The sequence below is a fragment of the Sinocyclocheilus rhinocerous genome, unplaced genomic scaffold, assembly GCF_001515625.1.
Source record: "Sinocyclocheilus rhinocerous isolate Xijiao unplaced genomic scaffold, SAMN03320098_v1.1 scaffold303, whole genome shotgun sequence".
NCBI classification, from domain to species: Eukaryota; Metazoa; Chordata; class Actinopteri; order Cypriniformes; family Cyprinidae; genus Sinocyclocheilus; species Sinocyclocheilus rhinocerous.
Genome location: NW_015656152.1, coordinates 1,576,066 through 1,600,837, shown reverse-complemented (window position 1 = coordinate 1,600,837; position 24,772 = coordinate 1,576,066). Strand labels below are relative to the sequence as shown.

At 38.1% G+C, this 24,772-nt stretch overlaps 2 protein-coding genes across 3 annotated transcripts in view; one reads left to right on the top strand and one right to left on the bottom strand.

Moving 5' to 3' along the window:
- riox1 (ribosomal oxygenase 1) overlaps nt 1–5,359 on the bottom strand; it is an 8,488-nt gene extending 3,129 nt beyond the window's left edge. The window contains 8 exon segments of the mRNA XM_016526832.1: nt 1,073–1,251; nt 1,349–1,383; nt 2,041–2,148; nt 2,241–2,347; nt 3,059–3,172; nt 3,255–3,377; nt 4,452–4,598; nt 5,224–5,359. Of these exon segments, the coding sequence (XP_016382318.1) occupies nt 1,073–1,251; nt 1,349–1,383; nt 2,041–2,148; nt 2,241–2,347; nt 3,059–3,172; nt 3,255–3,377; nt 4,452–4,598; nt 5,224–5,295 (885 nt within the window). The 5' untranslated portion in view covers nt 5,296–5,359.
- Nucleotides 5,360–5,607: 248 nt separating this feature from the next.
- The window catches only part of LOC107719384 (exostosin-like 3), a 32,482-nt gene continuing 13,317 nt past the window's right edge, over nt 5,608–24,772 (top strand). For both annotated transcript variants that reach the window (XM_016526795.1, XM_016526794.1), the window contains exons 1-3: nt 5,608–5,755; nt 20,241–22,834; nt 23,569–23,696. In XM_016526795.1, the coding sequence (XP_016382281.1) occupies nt 20,693–22,834; nt 23,569–23,696 (2,270 nt within the window). In that variant the 5' untranslated portion in view covers nt 5,608–5,755; nt 20,241–20,692. The remainder of the gene's footprint in view (nt 5,756–20,240; nt 22,835–23,568; nt 23,697–24,772) is intronic.

Sequence of the window (24,772 nt, the reverse complement as noted above, 5' to 3'; positions counted from 1 at the left end):
CCGGAGATCGGCTGAATGGATTCGAAAACGGTAAAACTCAACTGTTTAACTCTAGGGGAGCTGGAAAATGAGCCTTCTTTCAAAATAGTGGAGTGTTCCTTTAAAAGAAATATCTGTATCACATTTCACACCAAAAATCAAAAGGAATAAAGCAGCACAAGTTCTCATTTCTTAAAATGATTACAAAAAATAATGAATGATTAAATGAATAAATAAATAAATACAAAACAACAACAATAATACATTAATTAAATCATCCTGTTAGGGCACCATTTATTTATTCATTTTTTAAAACATATCCTTAAAAATGTAATTCACAATTTAAATTGTGAATAACATTTGTCAAACGACAATATCTAAATTGTTGAGTAAATATAGGTGAATCTTATAATATCCAGATCACCTATCTCCCCAAAAATCTAAAGAAATAAAGCAGCATGTTCCTCTAAAACTCTTATTTCCTTAATGTAAAAAAAATAAATAAATTATATAAAAAAATACAAAAAATGAAGTACAGTAATTAAATGATCCTACTACTGATAATTAGGAAAGGGGGATGTTAAGTGTGCTTGATTCATTCAAGATTCATTGATTGATTCAATTCGAGCAGCTGAGTCTTTAGCCATTTTCAAAAAACATCTAAAGACACATCTTTTTCGTCAGCACCTGACCAATTAATACTAGCACTTACCTATTCTATTTAATAAAATAAAAATAAAAAAACACCTTGCTATGTGTACTGTGCTAGATTAACTGAGACTTGTATACTGTTGCTCTCTTGTTGGTCTGATTGCTTCTATTGTTCTCCTCATTTGTAAGTCGCTTTGGATAAAAGCATCTGCTAAATGATTAAATGTAAATGCTAAAGAAAAAAAACTCACCATGCAAATCATCTCAATGGCCCTAAATTAGGTTCATTTTCTTGAAGTAAAATGTATTTTTCTTTTGATTTTGGTGTGAAGATATTTTGATTTGTTTCGTCAGTTTTTGAGAGATTCACTTATCATTCGACATTCATCACTGATTCTTTTAGATTCATTTACAGCACAGAATCAGAAGTGAAGGGTTGTACTTTGAGGAGCAGATCTCCCCAGCTGTTCCTCTGGAAAGAGGAGACGGTGAGGTGCAGCGAGTGAGCGTCAGGCAGACAGTCGCCCTGATGAATGAAGCCACGGGGAAAATACAGCAGATCGCCAGCTTCCAGCACCACGTCCATGATGGGCTGCCCGATCTCGTCCTGACTGAAATTAGCTTTAGGAGAAATGCATCAGAGAGAGAGTTTATCCCCTTTATAATTAAAGAAACACTCGTTAATATGACCAGCTATGTACATAAAGACTGTACTTACGACTGGACACCAGTGGCAACACTTCATCTTCAGATCTGAGGGACGACAGAGGCGCTACTAGTTAATACTCAAGATTTGTTTTTTTTATTTATGGACATGACTAGAGGACTAGGTCACAAAAAAATTACAATTTGCAATTTACTCACCCTCAGGCCATCCGTACTAGTTAATACTCAAGATTTGTTTTATTTATTTATGGACATGACAGCTGAAGTTTAGAGGACTAGTTCACTAAAAAATTACAATTTGCAATTTACTCACCCTCAGGCCATCCGAGATGTAGAAGAGTTTGTTTCTTCATGGGAACAGATTTGGAGAAATGTAGCATCACATCACTTGCTCACCAATGGATGCTCTGCAGTGAATGGGTGCCGTCAGAATGAGAGTCCAAACAGCTGATAAAAACATCACAATAATCCACAAGTAATCCACTCCTGACCATCAGTTAATGTCTTGTGAAGTGGAGTGGTGTGGATTATTGTGATGTTTTTATCAGCTGTTTGGACTCTCATTCTGATGGCACCCATTCACTGCAGAGGATCCACTGCTGAGCATGTGACGCGATGCCACATTTCTCCAAATCTGATTAAGAGACAAACTCATCTACATCTTGAATAGCCTGAGGGTGAAAAAATTCAGCAAATTTTCATTTTTGGATGAACTATTCTTTTAAAGCGTAACTGATCACTCACTGAGGGTTGTACACTCTCCAATGCTATTTGCCCTCCAACTGCAAAATGAATGCCTCTATATCGTCATAGTGAGGAGCAAAACCCTGCGTCCTCGCTGGTGTCAGATATCTGAAGAACATATTACAGTTAAACGATAACCGACAGAGATTTTAGCAAATGAATGTAATAAATAATAGTGTTTATGAATCATTGTCACATACACATTTGCACCCGCCATACTGCCAAACTTCTCCTGAAGAATAGAGAGCACTTGCCACACAGTGGAGGAATACGCTTGAGGATTGAGCATTCGGAGAGAACAGCCGCTCTGACAACAGATGAAAAACAACATCTGTGAATAAACTTCACACTTTAACAGTAAAGTAAACATTGAGGCTTTACAGAAGTGCTATTTCTATTGTAATGACAGTTCTCCCAATTTTAAGGATGTTCGCACGACGGCATATCATGACCTTTATGCTATTGTATCATATAGTTTGATGTTGAAAGGATTTTCAAATGTTTTAGAATGACGTCTCTTCTGCTCACTGAGGCTGCATTTATTTGATCAAAAATACAGTAAAAACAGTAATATTGTGAAATATTATTACAATTTAAAATAGCTGTTTTCTATGTGAATATATATTCAAATGTAATTTATTTTTATGAAGCAAAGCTGAATTTTCAGCATCATTACTCCAGTCTTCAGTGTCACATTATCCTTCAGAAATCATTCTAATATGCTGATTTGCTGCTCAAGAAACATTTCGGATTATTATCAATGTTGAAAACAGTTGTGCTGCTTCATATTTTGGTGAAAACTGTGATACATTTATTTTTTTAAGATTCTTTGATGAATAGAAAGTTCAAAAGAACAACATCCGTTTTGATTAGAATATTTTTGTAACAATGTGCAAAGTCAAAAAACCTTTGAACGACATATACACAATCTTTTATAGAAGATGTGGTGACCAAAGCCAAAAATATATACCAGTAATAATCATACAATCTCTCAATTTCGTGTGTTAGGGAAATGTACCTCATAAAAATCCCACAGCGTGTACGGTAGCACTCTTCCTGGAGGATTGTGTGTCTCTCTTTTTCCGTTTGTGTAGCTCGTCACATCCAGGTTCACTCCATACTGAACATCATTCTGAACAAAACACAGATCATTATATCCGACAGTGACATTAGAGATACTGATTCTTTCTAAATCAAAGAGAAAAACGGCTTACATTTCTTAAGATGCGGTCAAACTCAGCCGTCGAAAAGAGTCCTTTGTAATAGTCTGGATTCTGTCGTTGGATAAGAATCGGTTTCTTCTCCCAATTCTCTCTGTAATGTGGAAAGAACAAGACCTGTCAATCATCTCTGATCCAAAGCGACTTCTAGTACACGTTGTGGATGAATTATTATTAAGTCACTTTAATTCCGGCTGTAAAGCAGCTCTACAGAGGACAATATATTACCAATATTCAGCTCAATGTAGTTCAATGCTGATTCAATTCTATGCAAGCCCTTTTCCACCATAGAATGACAAAATTAAAAAAGATAATTGTGACTTTTTATCTCACAATTTTGACTTTTTTCCTCCGAATTGCATGATATAAACACAGAAACTGCAAGATATTAACTTGAAATTCAGAAAAAAAGTCTGAATTGCGAGATATGAACTCAGAATTCTGACTTTTCACCTCACAATTCAGACTTTTCTTCTCAGAACTTTCAGTTTATATCTGAGAAGAAAAGTCAGAAGTCAGAATTAAGTCAGATATAAACAAGCAATTGTGAGATAAAAAGTTGCATTTACCTTTTTTATTTTTTATCCAGTGGTGAAAACAAGCTTCTACACAATTTAGTTCAATAACGGTGTCAATGTTACAAAATTAATCAATTAAAGGGGTCATATGATTCTATTTTAAAGATAATTATTTGGTGTATTTGGTGTAACAAAATATGTTGACATGCTTTAATGTTCAAAAAACACAATATTTTTCAAATACTGTACATTATTGTAGGTCCTCTATGCCCCGCCTCTCTCAAACGCTTCGTTTTCTACAAAGTCCCTCCTTCCGACAAGCGCAGTCTGCTCTGATTGGCCAGCTGACCCAGTGCATTGTGATTGGCCGAACACCACAAGCACGCGTCGGAAATGTAACGCCCCTTACCATAAACTTGGATTTCATTAACTAGCTGCGTAACAAGAACATGACCAATTAAACTATCAATTTAAACAAAAATTTACCGTCAACTACAGACGTTGCATCCATCGATTCCGCCATGTTTCTCATAGACACACCCCCAGCTCGGAAACTCGGGGCTTAAAGAAAATTTCGAGTTTCCCACTCGTAATAACGACTTTGTGGTGGCGTTCATGTGCGTTCAACTCGCAAATACGATCTATCCGACATGACTTGAACGCACCATTAGACACTTACGGCCTTAGATTTCTCCTCATCACTGCTGCTGAGCCTCATACTGGACTTTAGAGGCTTCATCCTTTTCTTTTTATTGGATTTCTTGTTTGGTTGGATGCCATTCTCCTTCTTTTTGATTTTCTTCGCTGGCGCAGCATTTGCCTGAAAGGCAGAAATCATGCAATTACAGCCCTTACAAAAAATGGTGGTAATACCATGGTATTTTTTCTGCAGGGGTCTTTTATTTAGACCCCCAAATGTCATCACCCTGGTGCGAGGGCCCACAAGCTTAAGGGCAGCAATATATTTTCATGAATAAAGACCACATTTATACAGTGAAAAACTAATATACACTATTAGTTAATAAAGATTTATTTTTTATTATGTTAATTACTGTATTTTTTTCTACTCAATACAGTTGTACTGTTAGGTTTATTACAATCAATTATTTATTTTTTTTACACTGTTTGTCTAACCTTTTTCACACACCCCAGTTTGAAAACCCCTGCTAATATTGAGTAAGAATTTTTGAGTGACAGAGTATACCAGTTTTTTTTTTTAATGATTATTATATTTTTATACAGTTTTATTTAAATGGTAGCTAAAGAATGCTGTTTTGTTAGCGAGAGAACAGAGCAGTTTTGTACAATGTATATACAGTATATTCTATATTCAGTGTGTATTCCTTATATTAGAATCCAGTAATTAACAACTTTGAAATGATGGTTATGTTCCCTCGTAAAAAGTTTTTTTTTTTCATGAAATCCCTCATAAGCAACAGTTTTACCTGCACTTGTGGTTTTGTTCCTCCTGATAATGACTGATAAATAGATAATGCGGACATGTGTTTTCTTTCCATGGCTCAGATGTGAGGAGCAGCAGACACATGAGCGCTTTTCCTCTGCTGGAGTCAATACTGACAACCAGCGCTCACACTGCCACCTACAGGTCTGGAGCTGCACATACATGTTTCAAACAAATTCTTCTCATTAGATCCGCCCGTTTTTAATATATCAAACACGCAAATACACGATTATCAGTAAATTAATCATTATAAATTCATTTTATGCTGATATGTTACCAAAAACATTTGTAAACGTACTCTCGCGCTCTCCGCTCTGAGCGCTAGATGGCAGCACGCGCTCAACGCCGCTCGCTGTCCGTCTGCTGGAGCGCGTACGCGTTTTGCTGCACCTCAGAGACGGAGCGTTTTCGGCAGCCGTTTACCGGGCCGTTTTTGTCCGTTACCGACGCCATGGACACGCCGAGGAACTGAAGTGCTTGAGGACCGACGTCCTTTCTGATGGATTTATTCTGAGGTAACTTACTGTAAAATAACGGTTGTGTCGTTCGAAAGCGGGTCGGTTAGCAGCGGCTAACATCAAACAGACAGATGCAGAAAAACATAAATAACACTCATATTGGTAGTATTTTAGTTGTGATATTGCTCTAAGATGAACACTATCGCTCTTTAGCCGCAATATGTTTGATTTTTAGATCTCGTATGTGTCTAAAGTACTGCAGGGAATCAGTGTAACGTTAAGTTGGTCATTTAAACGACGCGTTGAACAAATCAGACAGACTCACCTAAACAAACGATATCAGACACACACTCATCTCATATATTAAGAACATTTAATCACCAATATCAGACACATTCTGATCTTGACATTAATTTCTAACATCTGCTCTGCTCAATAATATTGGTCACACTCCAATCTGGTTAATAGTGTATAACATCTGATCAATAATATCAGAATCACACTGATCTGATTTATAAATATATATAATATGCTATCTGATATCTATCAATATCAGACACTGTTGTTATTTCTAACTTCTGCTCCGATCAGTAATATTGGTCACACTCTAATCTGCTCATAACGTTTGATATTATTAGACAGACACTGATGTGATTTATTATTCATATGTAACATTTCATCTGATTAGCAATAGCAGGCACTCTTTAATCTAGTAATTAATTTATAACGCCTAGTCGATCAGCAATATCAGATACAGTCTAATTTTGAAATAATAATGATCAATAATATCAGACGGTGAACTGATATATTGTAATATATAGACGCACGAGGATGTAATGACTCGCATAACCTGATGTGAGTTTTTTTTCTTATCATTTAGAATATCTGATAGTGATTTTGTTGATGTTGAATATTAAATGCATGCTGCTGCTATGATCTGATCTCACTTGACAGACTCAGAATATCAGACTTGTTCTTAATCAAAGTTTGACTCAGAGATCAAACCCTCACAATAAGCTTTGTATGTTATGAAGCTCAGATTCAGAATTTCAACATAAGATATTTTCAGTCTGACACGTAAGATCACTTCATTTCTGATATTGTTGATAAGAACATATTGTGAGTGTCCGACTCTTATATTCTCTTCACATATTCTGAACATAAGACATTATAAATATATGTGAATGATCGTTTTATCAGATCACCATGGTAACATTGATTAGATCCAATCAGTAGATCTACATCTGGTATTCAGAGTCTGTCCAGCCGGTCATCTGTGTGATGAATTTGGAGGAACAGATGTGTTAGTCTCTGATGAGTTGTGTTGAGGTGGTCAGTGATTGTTTAGCATGCAGACCAGTTCTGTGTTTGTGTAAATGAGTTGTTTTCCTCCTAACCCATCTGTGATGGTTATAACCCATTGCACGCTTTATTTGTGAAGGAAAATAAAGATATTTTGTCTCTCTGCCTTGATAATGGGTGACCATCTGTGCGATGCACTGCCAGTTCAGGCGTGACTAAAACAAATACTAAATCACCAAACCATTTTTAGTCTTACAGCTCTCATTACAGGCGTCATCTGCTTTAGATGTGTGGAGTCTTTCATTTTGCATTTATTTGTAATTTTGTATACTAAAGAAAGGTTTCTGCCGATCTTAAAATCTTAATTTGCCCTTCCAGAAATGAAGGCCTTAAAAAGGTCAGAGTAGCACGTCTTAAAGTCATGGCATTGTGGAATATCTTTCTCAGTATTTTTGTCTTGTTTTCCAATACAAATATCTAAATTTCCTTAAATCAAGATACAATTACTTGAGTTGCAAAATGAAGATATTAAGTCACAAAATTAAGTGAGTTTATGCTTAAAACAAGAACAATAGCTGTCAGTGAGGTATGAAAATGTGTTTTCAATTTGAATTAAGTTGATTTTTCTGAGCCCATTAGCAGAAAAAAACAAATAAATTTCTTATCTTAGGTAATTTTGCTTTTCAAGGAAATGCATCTGGATATAAGAATCTTTAGACATTTGCAGTGGAAAAAGAAATTTTTTGCAGTGTTATCAAAAGGTACAGTAAAAGTTATTTCCATAATCTAGTGTTTGGGTGCAGATTTTTGGGAAATTAATTTAAAAGTATTAAAAAAGTATTAGTGTTGCTAATACAACTTGTGTGCAAAGTGTGTGCTTCTAGACATTTACATTTAGAGAACATATAGACGTATTGTTTCCCCTTCAATTTATTCCCTATATCTTCTTTACTTTGTCTTAAAGTGGTCTTTAAGGAATTGTTCACCCAAAAATGAAAATGTACTGAAAATTTCTTCACCCTCAGGCCATCCAAGATGTAGATGAGTTTGTTTCTTCATCTGAACAGATTTGGAGAAATGTAGCATTCCGTCACTTGTGGTGCGACTGCGACCTGTCTTCATTTCTCTGCAAAACATTTGCGAATTACTACACAGTGTGTGTCTGCTGTGAGCCGATACAGTGACCGCTCCACCAGTTTATCCAACGTTACATAGGCTAGTCAATTAAGCTTCATCATTACATTCTTAACTTTAATGCATATTTTAGAACGTATTATTAATTATATTAGCCGTCAATCACTCCCTTTCGCTGCACTCCGTTGTCACGTGACAGGGAGCTAACTCGGAACTGACCGGTTTTTGTTGTATTTCAGCCGATCTCTGTTCTGGACTTGCACAAACTGTATTGAAATCATTTTCCAAAATGTCATTTGTGTGGAAATATTATGAAGTCTGTAAACAGCCGTTAACAGAGGTCAGAGACGCTGAAGACGGACGCAAAGAAAAGAAAATACTGTAGCAGGCGCACTGATCACTGTGTGCGAAATATAGAAAGAAAATCCTAAATACTGAATTGGTAGTGGGGGGTTAAATTAATGTATTTCTGAGGGTAACTGATTGTCTTGAGAAGTTGAATTGACATTTTCTTCTCATCTTGCCTCTGTATATTGCATATAAAGAACAAAGCAGTGCAGCACTGTTGTTTACAGTGGTAACCAAGGAAACGCTGTATCTGCTGTTCCATCAACGCCACCTGCTGTCAGAGAGTGAATCTGCGTCTCGTTCAGACCGTCTGCTGTTTTTGTTTTGTGCAGATGTTTTATGTAGCATCATTTCACGAAGTTAAAGTCAGGCCTGTTTTTGATTCAGATTTTGAAATAATACATTCTAATTTGCATCTGAAACTGCTCATGTATGCAGCATCTTTGTTTGGATCATGATTAAAATGCTGTGGTTGTCTCTAATTTTAAATGGCTACAGATACAGTCTGTAATAGACCAAATAAACGTCTTGTTCATTTTCTTTTTTATTGTCTCTCGCTTTAAAAAAATAAAAAATAAAAATGTAAAAAATCTGCTATCAGAATCAGCTTACTCGCTTCTAAAACATTAGCAATCGGAATAAAGATCGATGCATCACTAATAGGGATGTAAGATTAACCGCGAGCCGGTTGAAAATCTATTAAAATATGTGACGATTCAAATCGGTTGAGATGCTAAACAAATCGCGATTCAATTAGGGGTAGGAGTTTATATGAATGCATGTCTGAGGGGAGCTTACTGTCAGTGTGTGGCTAAGAATTCAGGATCAGGTTCAATTGTTTAAGCTTTTAATCATCAGGATGTTGCCAGCCCTTCCGCTCAATTGGCAGTTGAAATACACTAGGCTAATTCTTAATCAGTCTGGATATTATGCAAACTGGTTTGCAACTATTCCAGTTACCTAACATAACCTTGGAAAGAAGTGAGATACAAACCAGGTGATGCTCCTTAATATTCAGTGGGTGCGCCTACATTTTTGTTGGTGCTCCTAACTTCCTGAAGTTGGGAGCACCAGTTCTACCAAGTAAAAAAGTTAATTTTGACCCCTGCATAATATTACTTTCTCCAGTGGAAAAGTTGTCTTGTCTGAATCAGGAGCGAAATATGCACAAATCAAGCACTGTTTACAAGCTAAAACAGTTCTAAACAAAAATTTTGGTGGATTTTGATACGAGAGGACAGCAGGGGATGTACTTTTTTTCTGAAGGAAGTGTTACTATGCATTATTGGCTCTTGTTTTGTCCAGAAGTATTGGCTTATAGTTAAACGCCTTGTTGATGGATTTGTTTCTTTAAAAAATCATTTTGGGGTGAAGTATTTCTTTAAAAATGTCTTCATTTTACCTCCATAAAACCTGCAGAAACTCTTTTGCATGCCAAAATGTAGCTCGGAATGGGGATTTTGGACGTGTTCCCCTAACGGTCTATGTAGGATTCTAGTCTAAACTTTATGGAAATACACATGGCTTTTCTGTTGTCCTGGGTCATTATTGTTACTGTAGTTGGCTTTGTGATTTTGAGCATAATGCAGTAATTCCCCGCAGGCAAAGGAACAATCACGCTGGCTCTTCTCCCGCTATCCGTCACTGTCCAGAGGTGTGGGTATGCAGAGGTCTGGCAGCTGTTACTAGGGTTTTAAGATTTTACTAGTGTTAAATCTGTGATCAGGCATAAGGCTGGGAAAGAGCCTGCTGCTCTGGATGGATAACGCTGCTGGGATTTGACTTATTTGGATCAGGTGCTGAATATGGCAAATGCCATGTGGGATTTTTTTGGTTTGTTTTACTGCAATGAAGTCGGATTGTTAAAAGGGATAGTTCACCCAAAAATGAAAATTTGATGTTTATCTGCTTACCCCCAGGGCATCCAAGATGTAGGTGACTTTGTTTCTTCAGTAGAACACAAACTAAGATTTTTAACACAAACCGTTGCAGTCTGTCAGTCTTATAATGGAGGTGAATGGGAATCTCGGCTTTGAGAGTAAAAAAACCATACACAGACAAAACCAAATTAAACCCTGCAGCTCGTGACGATACATTGATGTGTAAAGACACAAAATGATCGGTCTGTGCAAGAAAGTGCATTACCGTCACCTATCTCTCGAATGGACCATTTACACTCTATCTACAATCTTAATTGGGAGTGTCAATGGTCCACTTGAGAGATAGGTGGCAGTAATGCACTTATAAGTCTGCGATCCGCCGTAAAGCAAGAAGAAGAAGAAGACGTCTAATGCGCCTGCTGTTGAGAACGCGCTCAGGAGGACGTGCCGCCGCTCAGGACAGTTCGAACAGTTCGGACATTGCGTGAATCAGAGGTAAAAAACGATATAAATACTGTTCAATTTCTTGCACAGACCGATCATTTTGTGTCGTTACACATCAATGTATCGTCACGAGCTGCAGGGTTTAATTTGGTTTTGTTTGTGTGTGTTTTTTTTTTTACTCAAAGCCATGATTCCCATTCACCTCCATTATAAGACTGACAGACTGCAACGGTTTGTGTTAAAAATCTTCGTTTGTGTTCTACTGAAGAAACAAATTCACCTACATCTTGGATGCCCTGGGGGTAAGCAGATAAACATCACATTTTCATTTTTGGGTGAACTATCCCTTTAACTGAATAAAGCCACATTTCCCTCATCATAAACACCCTGATGTTGGCATATATCACTAATAAATGGGTATTTATTAGAGTCTCATGACTAATTTCACAGATCTATTCTGAGTTCTGCTTGACAGAGCTGTTTCTGTGTTGAAAAACTGCATCTTAGAAACTTGCCCTAATGCCGGGTTCAGACTACAGAATATTTTTGTCGGTCGTGGAATCGGTTGTCATCCACTATGACACACTACACGTGCTGAACGATGGAATCTTACGTCCCAACGCCCATTGTCGTTTACGAATCCCCACGACACCCTACGTCAAGCAAATCGTGGCAAAATCGGGCTAAAATCGTGTAGTCTGAACCGGGCATAATTGTGAACAAAGCAGCCACTTGTCTGTCCATTTTCTTCCTCCAGTTTAATTTGAATGAGTTAAGTCTTATGTAGTTTACTTCAGTTTGATCTGAATTAATTTATTCTGGTTTGATCTGTTCAGTATTTGACTGATTTGCTTTGCCTGAATCTGATGTTCTCTGTTTGAACCTGGTGTGCTATACTTCTTTACTTTAGCGTGAGTCTGTTTTGCTCTGTTTTGGTGTTTGGCAGAAGCTAATATATCATGCCATATTTCCTCAGCACAGACTTCTGGGTGAGATATTTTTTAGCCATATTCTTTCTGACATCCCCAAGTACGTCAGCTCCAGAGTGTTTGAAATGCTTTAATAACAGTTATTTTTTTGCCATATGCCAGGAAGGTAGAGCAGGATTTTCCATCTGTTTCTGCTGCTCTCTTATTTTGGTCGTGTCATTGTTGTGAACTATCGATTGCAGATTCTGGCCTAATTAAGATGAGCGTACACCTTACACTGCTCCGAAAGTGGAGCTGATGCATTATGCAGACGATTAAAGAACTTTTTAAGGTTTCAGAATGTTTTTGTCCTGGAGGCATGTCAGTCCTGATTTATATAATAGAAAGCACTTAGGCTATACTTGTTGTCGGTTGGTTGCACTAGTGGTGTTCTGAGCTGCTTTTTTTTTTTTTTTTTGCACTATTTTCTTATTGGCCCAATAAGTCAAAAGAGCCGAAGCAGTCTCTATGATATTCTTGCTTGAGTTTTTTGGTGTAAATCTATAGTTTTTTCACCCATTTAATTGTCCGCCAGGCAAAAAATTTAAATAAAATAAAATGTGATTGTCTGTTTCCTTCAAAATTTGCACACCTTTCCTGAACAAACTGTCTGATGGACATTTTCACAGACTGTGATGACACATTTTCACAGTTATTAGTGTTGCAATTCCAGCAGCGCTTTTTATATTTAAATTTTAAAAAGACTTGACATTTTCCATTTTAAAAGAAAAGCCATTTATAACACTATACTTTGTTATATTACCTTGGCATTCAATTACAGAAAACTGGTTAATGCTGCTTCATTTGCAAATTTGACATCTTTCTCTCTTCTGACCATCGTAATAAATCTCTCAGTATTTGTTTTCTTTTTTTCCTAATAGAAACGCTGTCATGGATTTTTTTCTTTTCCTATCAGAGCAAATAGTAATGCAAAAATTATTTGTTGTATTTTCTGTTCACCACTATTGAAGTTTACCCAACTATGACAAATTCCACTTCTTCCCAAAAGATTAGCTTGTTCAAATAATTAATACAATGTTCATAATAGTGATACTTAAGGAAGCTTGTTTCGGCCACAGAATAAAAAAAATAAAAAGGGAAATTGCAATATTTTATTTCACAAATTTTTTTCTCTTAATTCTGAGACTTAATAGGATTGCTTTTAATTGGGTTTCACTTGCCTAAAAAGTCAAATTTTCTCTGTATAATTGTATAGATTAATTTCTATTTCATTGTCTATGTGCTAAAGTTAGAAGCCTCCCAGGTTGCCCACACAGACAGCAATAAGCAGAGAAACGCTACAGTACGATCACCGCGGATCTGATTCCAGTGGCAGGTCTTCATGAAGTTTGGTATTAAAGGTGTCAGATGGTGCTGAATCATGTAGCTTCTGTTTTTTTCTTTTTCACTTTTTCTTCCATACATCAACTCTTGGAAATGGAAAAGAGAAAATCCATAGACCATGCAGTCACGTTGAATTAAAGTACTAATTATAGAACGCGCAGCTCTGTATCTGCGACTGCAGTCCGACTCAGGGCTAATGGATGTGTAAATGAAAAGCGTAACATCTCACTAGCAGCTCAGCTCGGCCATAATGGAATCATTCAGGGTGGGTATCAGTACCACAACATCAGGTGATCACTGTTTTTCTACCTCATAAATATCAGAGGGATACAGGCGGGAAAAGGTTGAGCTTTTCCTGTCCAGCCACACACACATTGTGCTTTCACCCCTGGGTGATATCAAGCATCCCTTCCTTCTTTCTAAAAGTGTGTCAGAAGAAATAAAGTACATAGAATTTTCACAGCTTGGAGAAGGCTTAAAGGGATAGTTCACTCAAAAAAAATAAAAAATTACCCTGCGATTTACTCACCCTCAAGTCATCCTAGGTGTATATGACTTTCTTCTTTCAGAAGAATACAATCGGAGTTATATTAAAAAAACTTCCTGGCTCTTCCAAGCTTGATAATGGCAGTGAATAGGTGTTATTTTTCAATAGTCAAAAAGAAGTCCAATAAAGTGCATCCATCCATCATAAAAAGTGTCCCACACGGCTCCAGGGGGTGAATAAAGGCCTCCTGAAGCGAACCATTTTGTTTTTGTAAGAAAAATATCCATATTTAAATCTTTATAAACCGTAATCTCTAGCTTCTGCTACCTGTCGTACACGTGTTCACAATAGATGACGTTCCGGCGGATGACGTAGGACGTAAGCTCCGGTGAGAAGTAACGAACGCAAAAGCGAACAAAACGAGCATCGATTCGCTTCAGGAGGCCTTTATTCATACCCCCAACCGCCAGTAATAAATTTATATATTTCTGTCACAGTTTCTTCAAGTTAAACCGAACTTTTTATTTTGACCGTTTGTTGTGAAGACCTTTGAGATTCCTTGTGTAAATTACATCATGATAGTCGACATGATCAAACTTATGATTTTGACCAGGTATTTACTGAAATGAGCAAAAATCAATATCTGTCTAACAGAATATTGAAGAGACTCACATAGTATCTTGATAAAAACAAACACTTTAGCAATGCATTGGCAACTCGCAGCTCACATTTATTCAGGAAATGTCTACTTTTAATGAGGTTTACATTTGCAATCTTGATGAATTTGCAATAAAGTAGTAGGCTAGTATCTTGAAAAACACATTTTGGCATGTGCATTGCAGTAGTTATCTTAGCATTTTTTCCCCAGATGTGGGTTGTTATGCAAGACTAGATAACAAATGACAAACTCCCATAAACAGCCTGAATATGATTGAGCAATCATCAGGCACAAGATGCTTCAGTACTGTTTGTTGGTACACCTCACTGTGGATATATGTGACCCTGTCTGTGAAATCCAGGCTAAAGTCTCAAAATCTAATTATGAGATAAGCATCAAAGTTTGATTTCAACTATTAATTTCACTATGATTTCAATCTTTGACATGGCCTTACTCAGTCAATATTAAAGATATAAAGGTTATATTTTCACAGAATGTTCTACATCTTTATGAAGGATGATTTTATGTAGAAAACAGTAAATCACAAAAACATGACTTGAGCTGGGTTTTCACAGGCAGGGTCACATATGTTCCCCACATACCTGTGCTCCATATCTATATCAGATTATTTTTTTTTATACCTAATGTCTGTCTCCTAAGAAAAGGATTGAGATGACGACTCCTTGTGACTTCTCTTGAAGCTGCCTGTAGGCAATGAGAATTGGCTGTCAGCTTTCAGAGCCTCTCCGTCCTGAATACAATTAGACTACAGTACAGCTCCGTTTTCCTTAGTGATTGAGCCTGAAATATGAGCTGGAATGGGCATAAACACCTGGTTTGTATCTCACTTTTTTCCAAGGTTATGTTAGGTAACTGGAATAGTAGCAAACCAGTTTGCATAATATCCAGACTGATTAAGAATTAGCCTAGTGTATTTCAAATCATAATATGTTGAAAATATCATGCCAAAGGTTGACTGGAAGATATACTATTTCTGGTGGATTTTTGAAGTGTGCTTGCCTTTTGGGCTAATATTACCCACAATCCCTTGAGCTACGGTAGAGGATGAAATTGTGATTTGGCTCTTTTTCTACCTTTCAGTTGATGACTGGCACATTTTAAATGTATGCACCTAAAAAAAATTTAGGCGAATTTCTCAATACACATTCCAGTCTTATTATGCATGAAATTCCAATTGGTATCAAGATGCAATTTTATGATGTGTAAGTATGTCCCAGTACTGTCATGTTATGAACTCAAAAGTATGTACTTCACATTCCCAGCAAAGTACATGCCTTTAGTACAGAGCAGAAGGCTTTTAGGTCATCTAATATTGATATAAATTGTAAAAAATGATTTTACGAGGTTGAAAGTAAAACAGATTTACCAAAAAAATACTATTTCAGTTTTACTACTTCACAATTTCACGTAGGCCTGGGCGATAAAACGGTATCGATATTTATCGACGGTACACCTTCTTCGATATCGATAAAAAACTTGTTCGATATAGAGCACGATATAGGCACATGCTATGAGTGACGCAGACAGCACACACAAACACCGAACACATAATGAATTGAGTGCTGTGCCTGCCTGTGATGAGGAGATTGTGAATAAAGAATGAATATTAGTCGAATTTAAAATAAACATTTGCATTTGAATGTTAGGAGTGCGTCAGGTAGCGTCATCAGTTGTGCGCGAGATGCGGTGATGATGTAAGTGACGTTGTTGCATTTGAATGTTTTTGTTAGTCTAGCCCACGAGATGCGCCGCTGCTGCGTTATTCATTCAAAATATTAGAGAAATATAGAAGCTCAATGCGAAGATCTTGAATGGGATAAAAAAACACTGCGTCTCATGTTTTTAAATGCAGTCTGTGTGAATGACGCTTCGGCTCTTTGGATTAAGCAATGCATAAATACATTATGCTGTTTTGTTCATAATTGTTTATGCAATTTACGAAATTATATTTGATTTTTATGAGTTAATTTAGACGTAATACACGTTTTTATAGAGTTACTTCCTTGCGTTGACGATTCAAATGTGCTGCATTATTTTGCTCATTGAGCCCTCCTGTGGCCTCGGGAGACAATTAGACCTATACAATAAAGACCTATTTAATCTGCACATGAAACATTAGAAATTAGATATTTGTTTAATTTTTATTAAAACAAAAAATATTTGTTGTTTGTCTCGATAAATTGTGTTAATTATAAATACATAATTTTTTTTATTGCTTTTTGTTTTAAAAAAAGGTTATAAAAATGTCAATAATTATCGATACAGAACAATATGAAACATTATATCGTTGATCAATTTTTTAGCTATATCGCCCAGCCCTAATTTCACGTTTAATTTAATGTGTTACTTGCCATCTCTGCAATTGCTTGTGAAATTTACCATGAATTTCTAAGTGAAATTTTAAAACTGACGCATAGCCTACGGCGTAGGTCCGACGCAGAAGTATAAATCAGCCTTTACTCTGTGTATGTGGTAACTGAACTTTCATGTACTGTAATACAACAGGCTACCGCTAGCAAGCAGCTAACATTTAAGTGGCTCCGTATAACGCGTTATTTGTTTCACGCTTCGGGCACACCCCTAACCCCGCCAACCCCCCATCGCCCAACCCTATTGCATGACCTCTCTAAAATTGTGCTACTGTCTTGTTGCTACGGTGTTTTTAGCATGCTGGTATGTGGTTGATAGAGTATAGTTTAAAATTGAATCATGTTGGGGTTTTGTTGAAATCTCTAACTCTTAACTGTAGAAAAAATTATATTGATGCTTTACTTCTTAAACCTCACTTTTGATGTCCATTTCTGCCGATGCAACTTTCAGTTCATTTGAAGAGGAAGTGGTGAAAAAGAGGAAGAGAGAAGGATAGTTTTCTCCTATGCAGAAACCATTGGGGACTATATTTGATTAAAACACCGAACATGTTTCATTTTTTTTCTATTTACACTGGTTCTTTTTGGACTCTTGCCTTCAAAGCAAATTTCAGTAGGAGAAAATTGGTTACCCTGTCGTCGGGAAATGTCATTGCTGCATAAAATATGCTCGCACTGATAATAAGGGATCCATAATTTCCTGCTTTCATCCGTATTTGCTGCTACTCAACCACGGCCAGACTGGGAAAAATCCTTCCATTTACAAAACTGGTTAAATATTGGCTTGTGGTAAATTTGCTTTGCCTTCACAATCCAGAGGCGGTGTGAGGATTAGACGGAGAGTTGTTATTCCATGGAAACTTTCCGGACCTGATCACAGGTCCGTGTGAATTTATTCTTCAGAACACATCCAGTTTCTTATTAATGGCCGGACGGTTCACAGTGGAGACAGAGCTCAGACATGCTGAATCTTGCCTGCTCACATGAGAAGAACTATTCTGCTTTAAGGGACCTATATTCATTTTGTGAATATGGGCCCTTTCAATTTATTGCTGTGATCAAAGCTGAATTTTCAGCATCATTACTTCAGTTTTCAGTGTCACATGATCCTTCAGAAATAATTCTAATATTCTGATTTGCAGCTCAAGAAACATTTCTGATTATTATCAATGTGGAAAACAGTCTTGCTGCTTAACGTTTTTTGTGGAGACCATAATGCATTTTTTTGAGGATTCTTTGATGAATGGAAAGAACAGCATTTATTTGAAATAGAGATCTTTTATAACATTATAAATGTCTTTTAATGTCACTTTTGATCAAAATAAAAAAACAAAAGACCCAAAACCTTTGAACAATAGTGTACATATTAAGGTCATTAGTAGAGGTTGACCGATAGTGGAATTTACCGATACCGATAGCTAGGTTGGACCACACTGGCCGTTACCGATTAATCATCCGATAGTTTTTCAAATGGATACTCAACAAAAATTAAAATAGTGCATTTATATTTTTTAAAAGTACTGAACCATACTTTGTACATGAATAAAAATATTAATATTATTAATTATATATTGATCATTAAACTTCAAAATTTAAACATTTATTAGTAGATGTTGAAATTAACAAACACTAACTAGATGGCCATCTTTAAATATCTACACAAAGAACATAGCATTGAAATTGCATACATATGGATATTGTATGTATACTCTCACACTTTAATTGCTTCTATTCTAGAGCATGTGATGATTATCTAATCAAAATAACAAAATATGGCAGTCGCACACCGGGCAAAAAGCGCAGCGCCACGTCTAGGAGAACTCGCAGGTATCAGGAGTCACACACACGTACAGGACGCGTCGCGTCACCAGCCGGGCAAAAGTTCACGTCAAGAATGATTACAAAGCGGCATAGATGAGTTTGAAGTTCGGTGTTTAAAAAAAAAAAAAACAGCAAAACAGAAAGAAGAAGCACAATCTATATTATAGCTCTCTATATGAAGCATACAGCCTTTATTAGAGCCACAGAAAGACAAACGTTTCACTGAAAAAATGCACAATACACAGTTTTACAGCCTAGGGTGAAGTCATTATGTACATTAACAACAATTTGGGACTAATATAATGTAATTTAATCAAAAACTGTGTGAATGGCGTTCTGCGGCGCAGCAGGATTTCTGTTTGCTGAATGAACATATCAGTTTGCTTTCTCACGTCACAGCTTTAAATCTGCAACTTCGCTGGATAACAAACGCATTAAAGTGACCAGCTGGATATAAACTAATGCAAATAGATGTTAACAATCGTGACATTTAGCATTTGCGTACACCGAAAAACTATCGGCATGGATTTTTGCCGATAGTTCCGGCAATCAACTATCGGTGCCGATTAATCGGCAAACCGATACATCAGTCGACCTCTAGTCAGAAGTTACGTTTATATATTTACAAATATTGATTGCTATGAATTGCATTAAAGGGGTCATCGGATGCTAAATTCACTTTTACATGTTGTTTGAACATAAATGTGTGTTGGCAGTGTGTGTACACATCTACCCTATAATGATAAAAATGCACCCAGTGGTTTTTATTTAATCCCTAAAAATAATATCCCCTTTTTCAAATCAGGCTGTTCTCAGCTTCTTGTCTGTGTGACGTCACAGGAGCAGGGACGTAGACAAGAATGGCTCCATAGCGATTGAGGTGTTCTGTTGTTGGGTGTAATAATGAACATAGCACTCGTCATTTACTCCCGACATCTGAGCCGCTGAAGACGCAGTGGATTGCTTTTGTTTGTGAAGGGAATGCACCCCTGATCTACCTAAATGCGTTTGTTCGCGCGAATCATTTGTCCAGCTTCACTTACAGCAGAAGTGAGTATAAGGTTTTTTTTAATGAATCTTTGCAATCGCTATTCCTAATAACGTGCTAGTTAGCAAGTTTCGCGGCTAGAGTAAACGGTCTCTAAAGAGCACGGTTCGTCACCCCACAGAAGGGAGCTAGCTGTCAGCATACCAGATAATGTGTTCAGTGAATAGGACAAGTCTGCGAGGTCATTCTGAGCGCTGCCAGTTGGTTTCGAATCTTAACAAATGGGTGTGAACTCTTTTTTTGTGGAGCTGTGTTCAAAAACATCTCTTGCCAATTGCATACTGTAATCACTAATAAGAACTGCGATTTGGCCAGAGAGTCTTTTAGGCCAGAAACAAATACAGGCATAAATGCTTGGCCAACATATTACAATTGTACTGTCCTATACTAGATATTTCACATGCATACTTGCAATATTGTGTCAGTATTCAAGGGGCGATAAAAAGAGATCTATGAGAGTTCAATTTGGAATGCGTAGTTAGAAGTGTCTGTGCTAATGTACTTGTGTACTGTTTCGGGCTTTAGACTTGATTAAGATTGATGTGTCCTTGGAATAATGATATATGGAGGCTGTCCTATGCATTTCAGATTAAAGCAAAGTGATTCATATTTCCTATCTTTAGCATTGATCATATAAAATAGCCCACAGGTGTATTTAAGACTTCTTGTTTTCCTGAATTGTTATGCAAATAACTGACACTTGCTGTCTGTTTTGCAGATTGAGTGCAGTTGTATGGCATGCAGTATCTCCAAGAGATCATGGCACACTGTGGCCAGTTCATGAGTCTCAACAATGGAAGAGTGACCAGAGTATGATGCCACAAATAAAAATGCAGTTTAGCCATGCCTCCATTGCTGATCCCCATCAAGGACACTCAATTTTTACTGCTGTCTGGGACTCTCCCTCTTCTCTTGGATAGATTCAGTTTCAACATACATCATACAGCACGCAAGACCATATTGTTTATTGATGATATCATTCTGTCACGAGAAAGATGAAATTTCCTTTTATCAGGAGTCCCAATTAAAACAAGGACACATAAGTTACGAACTCCAGAAAGGGGTAAAACTGAAAGTGTGTACAGTACAGATGAGGTTGCATTATGGCAGCTGAATCTCCTCAACGGCTGCATTCACGTATCTGGTTCGGAGGAGAGTGATAGTTGCACGATGCAGCGAAGCGGAGGCATCGTCGGGAACAGCGGCCAGCCATGGGTACTGCGGCGAGTACGGCTCACCTGGCTCAGTTTCATGCTCTTCTTCATCCTGGTCTTTTTCCCTCTCATTGCACATTACTACCTCACCACAATTGATGAAGCAGGGGGACCAGATAAACGCATTTTTGGGCCAAGACCTGGAGGAGAGCTGTGTGAAGCGAAGCATGTTCAAGACCTGTGTCGTATCCGGGAATCCGTCAGCGAGGAGCTACTTCAGCTTGAGGCAAAGCGACAAGAACTCAATGGCGAGATAGCCCGACTTAACCTACGCATCGAGGCCTGTAAACGTAGTATTGACAGTGCCAAACAGGACTTGTTACAACTCAAAAATGTCATCAGCCAGACAGAGCACTCTTACAAGGAACTTATGGCACAAAACCAGCCAAAACTGTCATTGCCAGTTAGACTTTTACCAGACAAGGATGATCCTGGATACCCTCCTCCGAAGTCGGCCCAAAACTGTCGTTTGCATACTTGTTTTGATTATGCTAGATGTCCACTTACATCTGGCTTCCCTGTCTATGTTTATGACACAGGGTCTTATTCTTGGGGTGAGAAGTTGGACCCTCTTGTCAAACAAGGCTTTGCCTCATCCGTCAAAAGCAGTGTATATGTGACCGATAATCCAAACATTGCTTGTCTGTACATAGTGCTCGTTGGGGAAATACAAGAATCACCCTCCTCTCCTCCCGCCTCGCCTTTAGACCTTGAAAAGCAGCTCAAGGTTTTGCCATATTGGAGGTTGGATGGCCACAACCATCTACTTGTACACCTTTCAAGAAAGTCTTTGACACAGAACTTCCTGTACAATGTGAGCACAGGCCGAGCAGCAGTGGCACAGTCTACCTTTTTTGAACATCAATATAGGGAAGGTTTCGACATGGTGGTGTCTCCACTAGTCCACGCTCTGTCTGAGCCCAACTTCCTTGAGGTCCCTCCGCAAGTCCCGGTCAAGAGGAAGTACCTCTTCACCTTTCAGGGAGAAAAGGTTGAGTCTTTGAGGAGCAGCTTGCTTGAAGCCCCACCGCAGTCCTTCGAGGAGGAAATGGAGGGTGATCCACCAGCTGACTATGATGACCGCATTATTGGCACACTTAAGGCTGTACAGGACAGTCACCTAGACCAGGTTCTTGTGGAGTTCACTTGCAAGAATCAGCCCAAGCCGAGTTTACCAACAGAGTGGACATTGTGTGGCGAGCGTGAGGATCGATTAGAAGTACTGAAGGTCTCTACGTTTGCCTTGGTGATATCTCCAGGCGATGTCCAGTTGGTGGCATCTGCTGGCTGTAGCATGAGACTTTTTGAGGCTTTGGAAGTTGGGGCAATACCGGTGGTGCTTGGCGACCACTCAAAGTTGCCCTACCATCACCTTATACGCTGGAGTGAGGCAGTCATTATGGTACCCAAGCCTCGCATAACGGAGCTGCACTTTCTGTTGCGTAGCATCTCAGACAATGACCTTCTGGCCATGCGACGGCAGGGTCGGTTTCTTTGGGAGACGTACTTCTCCACCTCAGAGAGCATCTTCGGCACCATCCTGGCTGGCGTACGAACCAGCATCCAGATACCAGCAGCACCTATACGTGAGGAGCCTGCCCAGGAGATTCCCCACAAAGCTGGGAAGTTGGCAGGAACCGATGCTAACATGGCTGACAATGGCGACCTAGATCTGGGGCCTGTTGAAGTAGAGCCCCCTTATGCTTCGCCCCGCTTCTTGCGTAACTTCACCTACACAGCTGCTGATGTCTACCACACCTGGAATCGTGCACCTGGCCCTTTCCATCTATTTCCACATACTCCCCTGGACCCCGTACTTCCCTCAGAAGCCAAGTTTCTAGGGTCGGGGACTGGGTTCCGCCCTATCGGCGGAGGTTCTGGGGGATCTGGTAAAGAGTTTCAGGCCGCTCTAGGAGGTAACGTCCCACGAGAGCAGTTCACTGTGGTCATGCTTACTTATGAAAGGGAGGAGGTTCTTATGAACTCACTGGAGAGACTAAATGGCCTTCCTTATCTTAACAAAGTGGTGGTAGTGTGGAATTCCCCCAAACCACCTTCCGATGATCTCCTCTGGCCAGACATTGGTCTACCAATTGTGGTAAGCATACATTATTTCTTGATCATATTTGTTATAGTCATATCTTTTTACTGGGCCAGTAAGCAACCTCCTAGTAACCTCCCGAAACACCCTAGTAAGATTCCTGAACACCCTACCAATGCATAACACCCTAACATCGTGGTGGCAAGTTTAGCACAGGCAGGCACCACTCAAGGAAAAAAATCTTGTTAAGCTTGTTATTAGTCGGAATTCTCCAAGGCTCAAATGTGATAGAACCTCACAAGCATTGCATTCTGCTGTAGATTTGGTATGCTCTCTCTGCTGTCTTTGAAGCATAGCTTTCATGTCTCTAGGGCAGCAAGCCAAATTAGTTCTGGTGATATTAATGGAAACAGTGCTGTATTAAGCCCACAGTAAGGTTATACTTTGAAATGAAAACCCAAACAGAATGCTGAAGTACCCCAAGTTTCTTACTATCTTCAAGTAGTTTGGAACTTTGAAACTGAGCATCTTTAATTATGGATGTAAAGTTGCAAAGTTGTATTAGAACTAGCAAATATTTAAATTTTAAACCATGCCTGCACACAAAACATTTGCTTTATTAATCAAAAATGGTTTAGAGAAGTATTAAGTTGTTTTGATTGGCATTTGATGTTTTCATAAGGATGTGTGTCTGGCAGGCCCAGTAAAACCTCATAATAATGCCATGTTCTACCTCAACAGTCGTTCACATTGTGGCATGTTGACTCAACAGATGGGCTTTTTCTCTGCAGGTGGTACGCACAGAAAAGAACAGCTTAAACAATCGCTTCCTTCCCTGGGATGCAGTCGAGACTGAGGCTATTTTGTCTATTGACGATGATGCCCATCTTCGACACGATGAAATTATGTTTGGGTTCAGGTAAGGTTTTTATGATGCCAAGATCATACCATATTATGTTTAATAAGGCTGAGCAATTACACAGAATGCTTACAATATTTTCATGAAAATTTAAATAATTTAAATGAAATAATTTAATTATCTACTTTGGCTGTTCACAAATGTATCCATCTTTTGGCCATTTCAAAGCAAATACGTCAATATCGAGGTATATACTTAATATAGTCAAAAGGCTTAAAATATTGAGATAAACCTTTGATTTTGTGTTGGTAAAATATTACATCCTGAAAATGCAATACCTAAATTTTTGCAGATAATTTTGAAGATATTTCCCTTTTTTTAAAGATAAATTTAGGGGCATTATTTGTATAGGACAGTGCCCATGATGCTGTGACTCCATTACTTTTGCCCCTTTTAAAGAAATGTTATTTTGTGAAGTTCATTTTTATCATTTATATTATTAGAAAACAATGTGAAACTCCCCATGATGTCACTGCTTCGGACTTAAAGGGTTAGTTCATCCAAAAATGAAAATTAGGCTGTGTTTTACTCACCCCCGATGCATCCTAGGTGTATATGACTTTCTTCTTTCAGACGAATCCAGTCGGAGTTATATAAAAAATTGTCTTTGATCTTTCAAGCTCTATCGTTGCACTCAGCGGGTGTTGCAGTGCTTCGGTTCAAAAGACCTGAAATAAAAAGCACCCTTCCATAAAAAAAAGTGTCTCACATGGCTCCGGGGGGTGAACAAAGGCGAGGAGCAGCTTCGAATCGATGTGTTTTTGTAAGAAAAATATCCATATTCAAAACTTAATAATCACTTGAATCTAGCTTGCGCTCACTGTTGTAAACGGAAGCAGTTCCGGGGGAATGACGTATGAGGTCAGCTTTGCGCATGCGCCGCTCAGAAGTGACGCACGCGGAGAGATCGAAACAAAACAACGGTCACTAATTAGAAGTACAAAACGAGGATTTGTAAAGAAGAATGCCAGAGGATTTCGATATAAGCCAAGAGGAGACTGGTTTTCCTTTGCTAAAGTAAGGAAAATTTGCTTCTTTTGATCCTGTAAACAAACGTTGGTTTTCACAAGACTCAC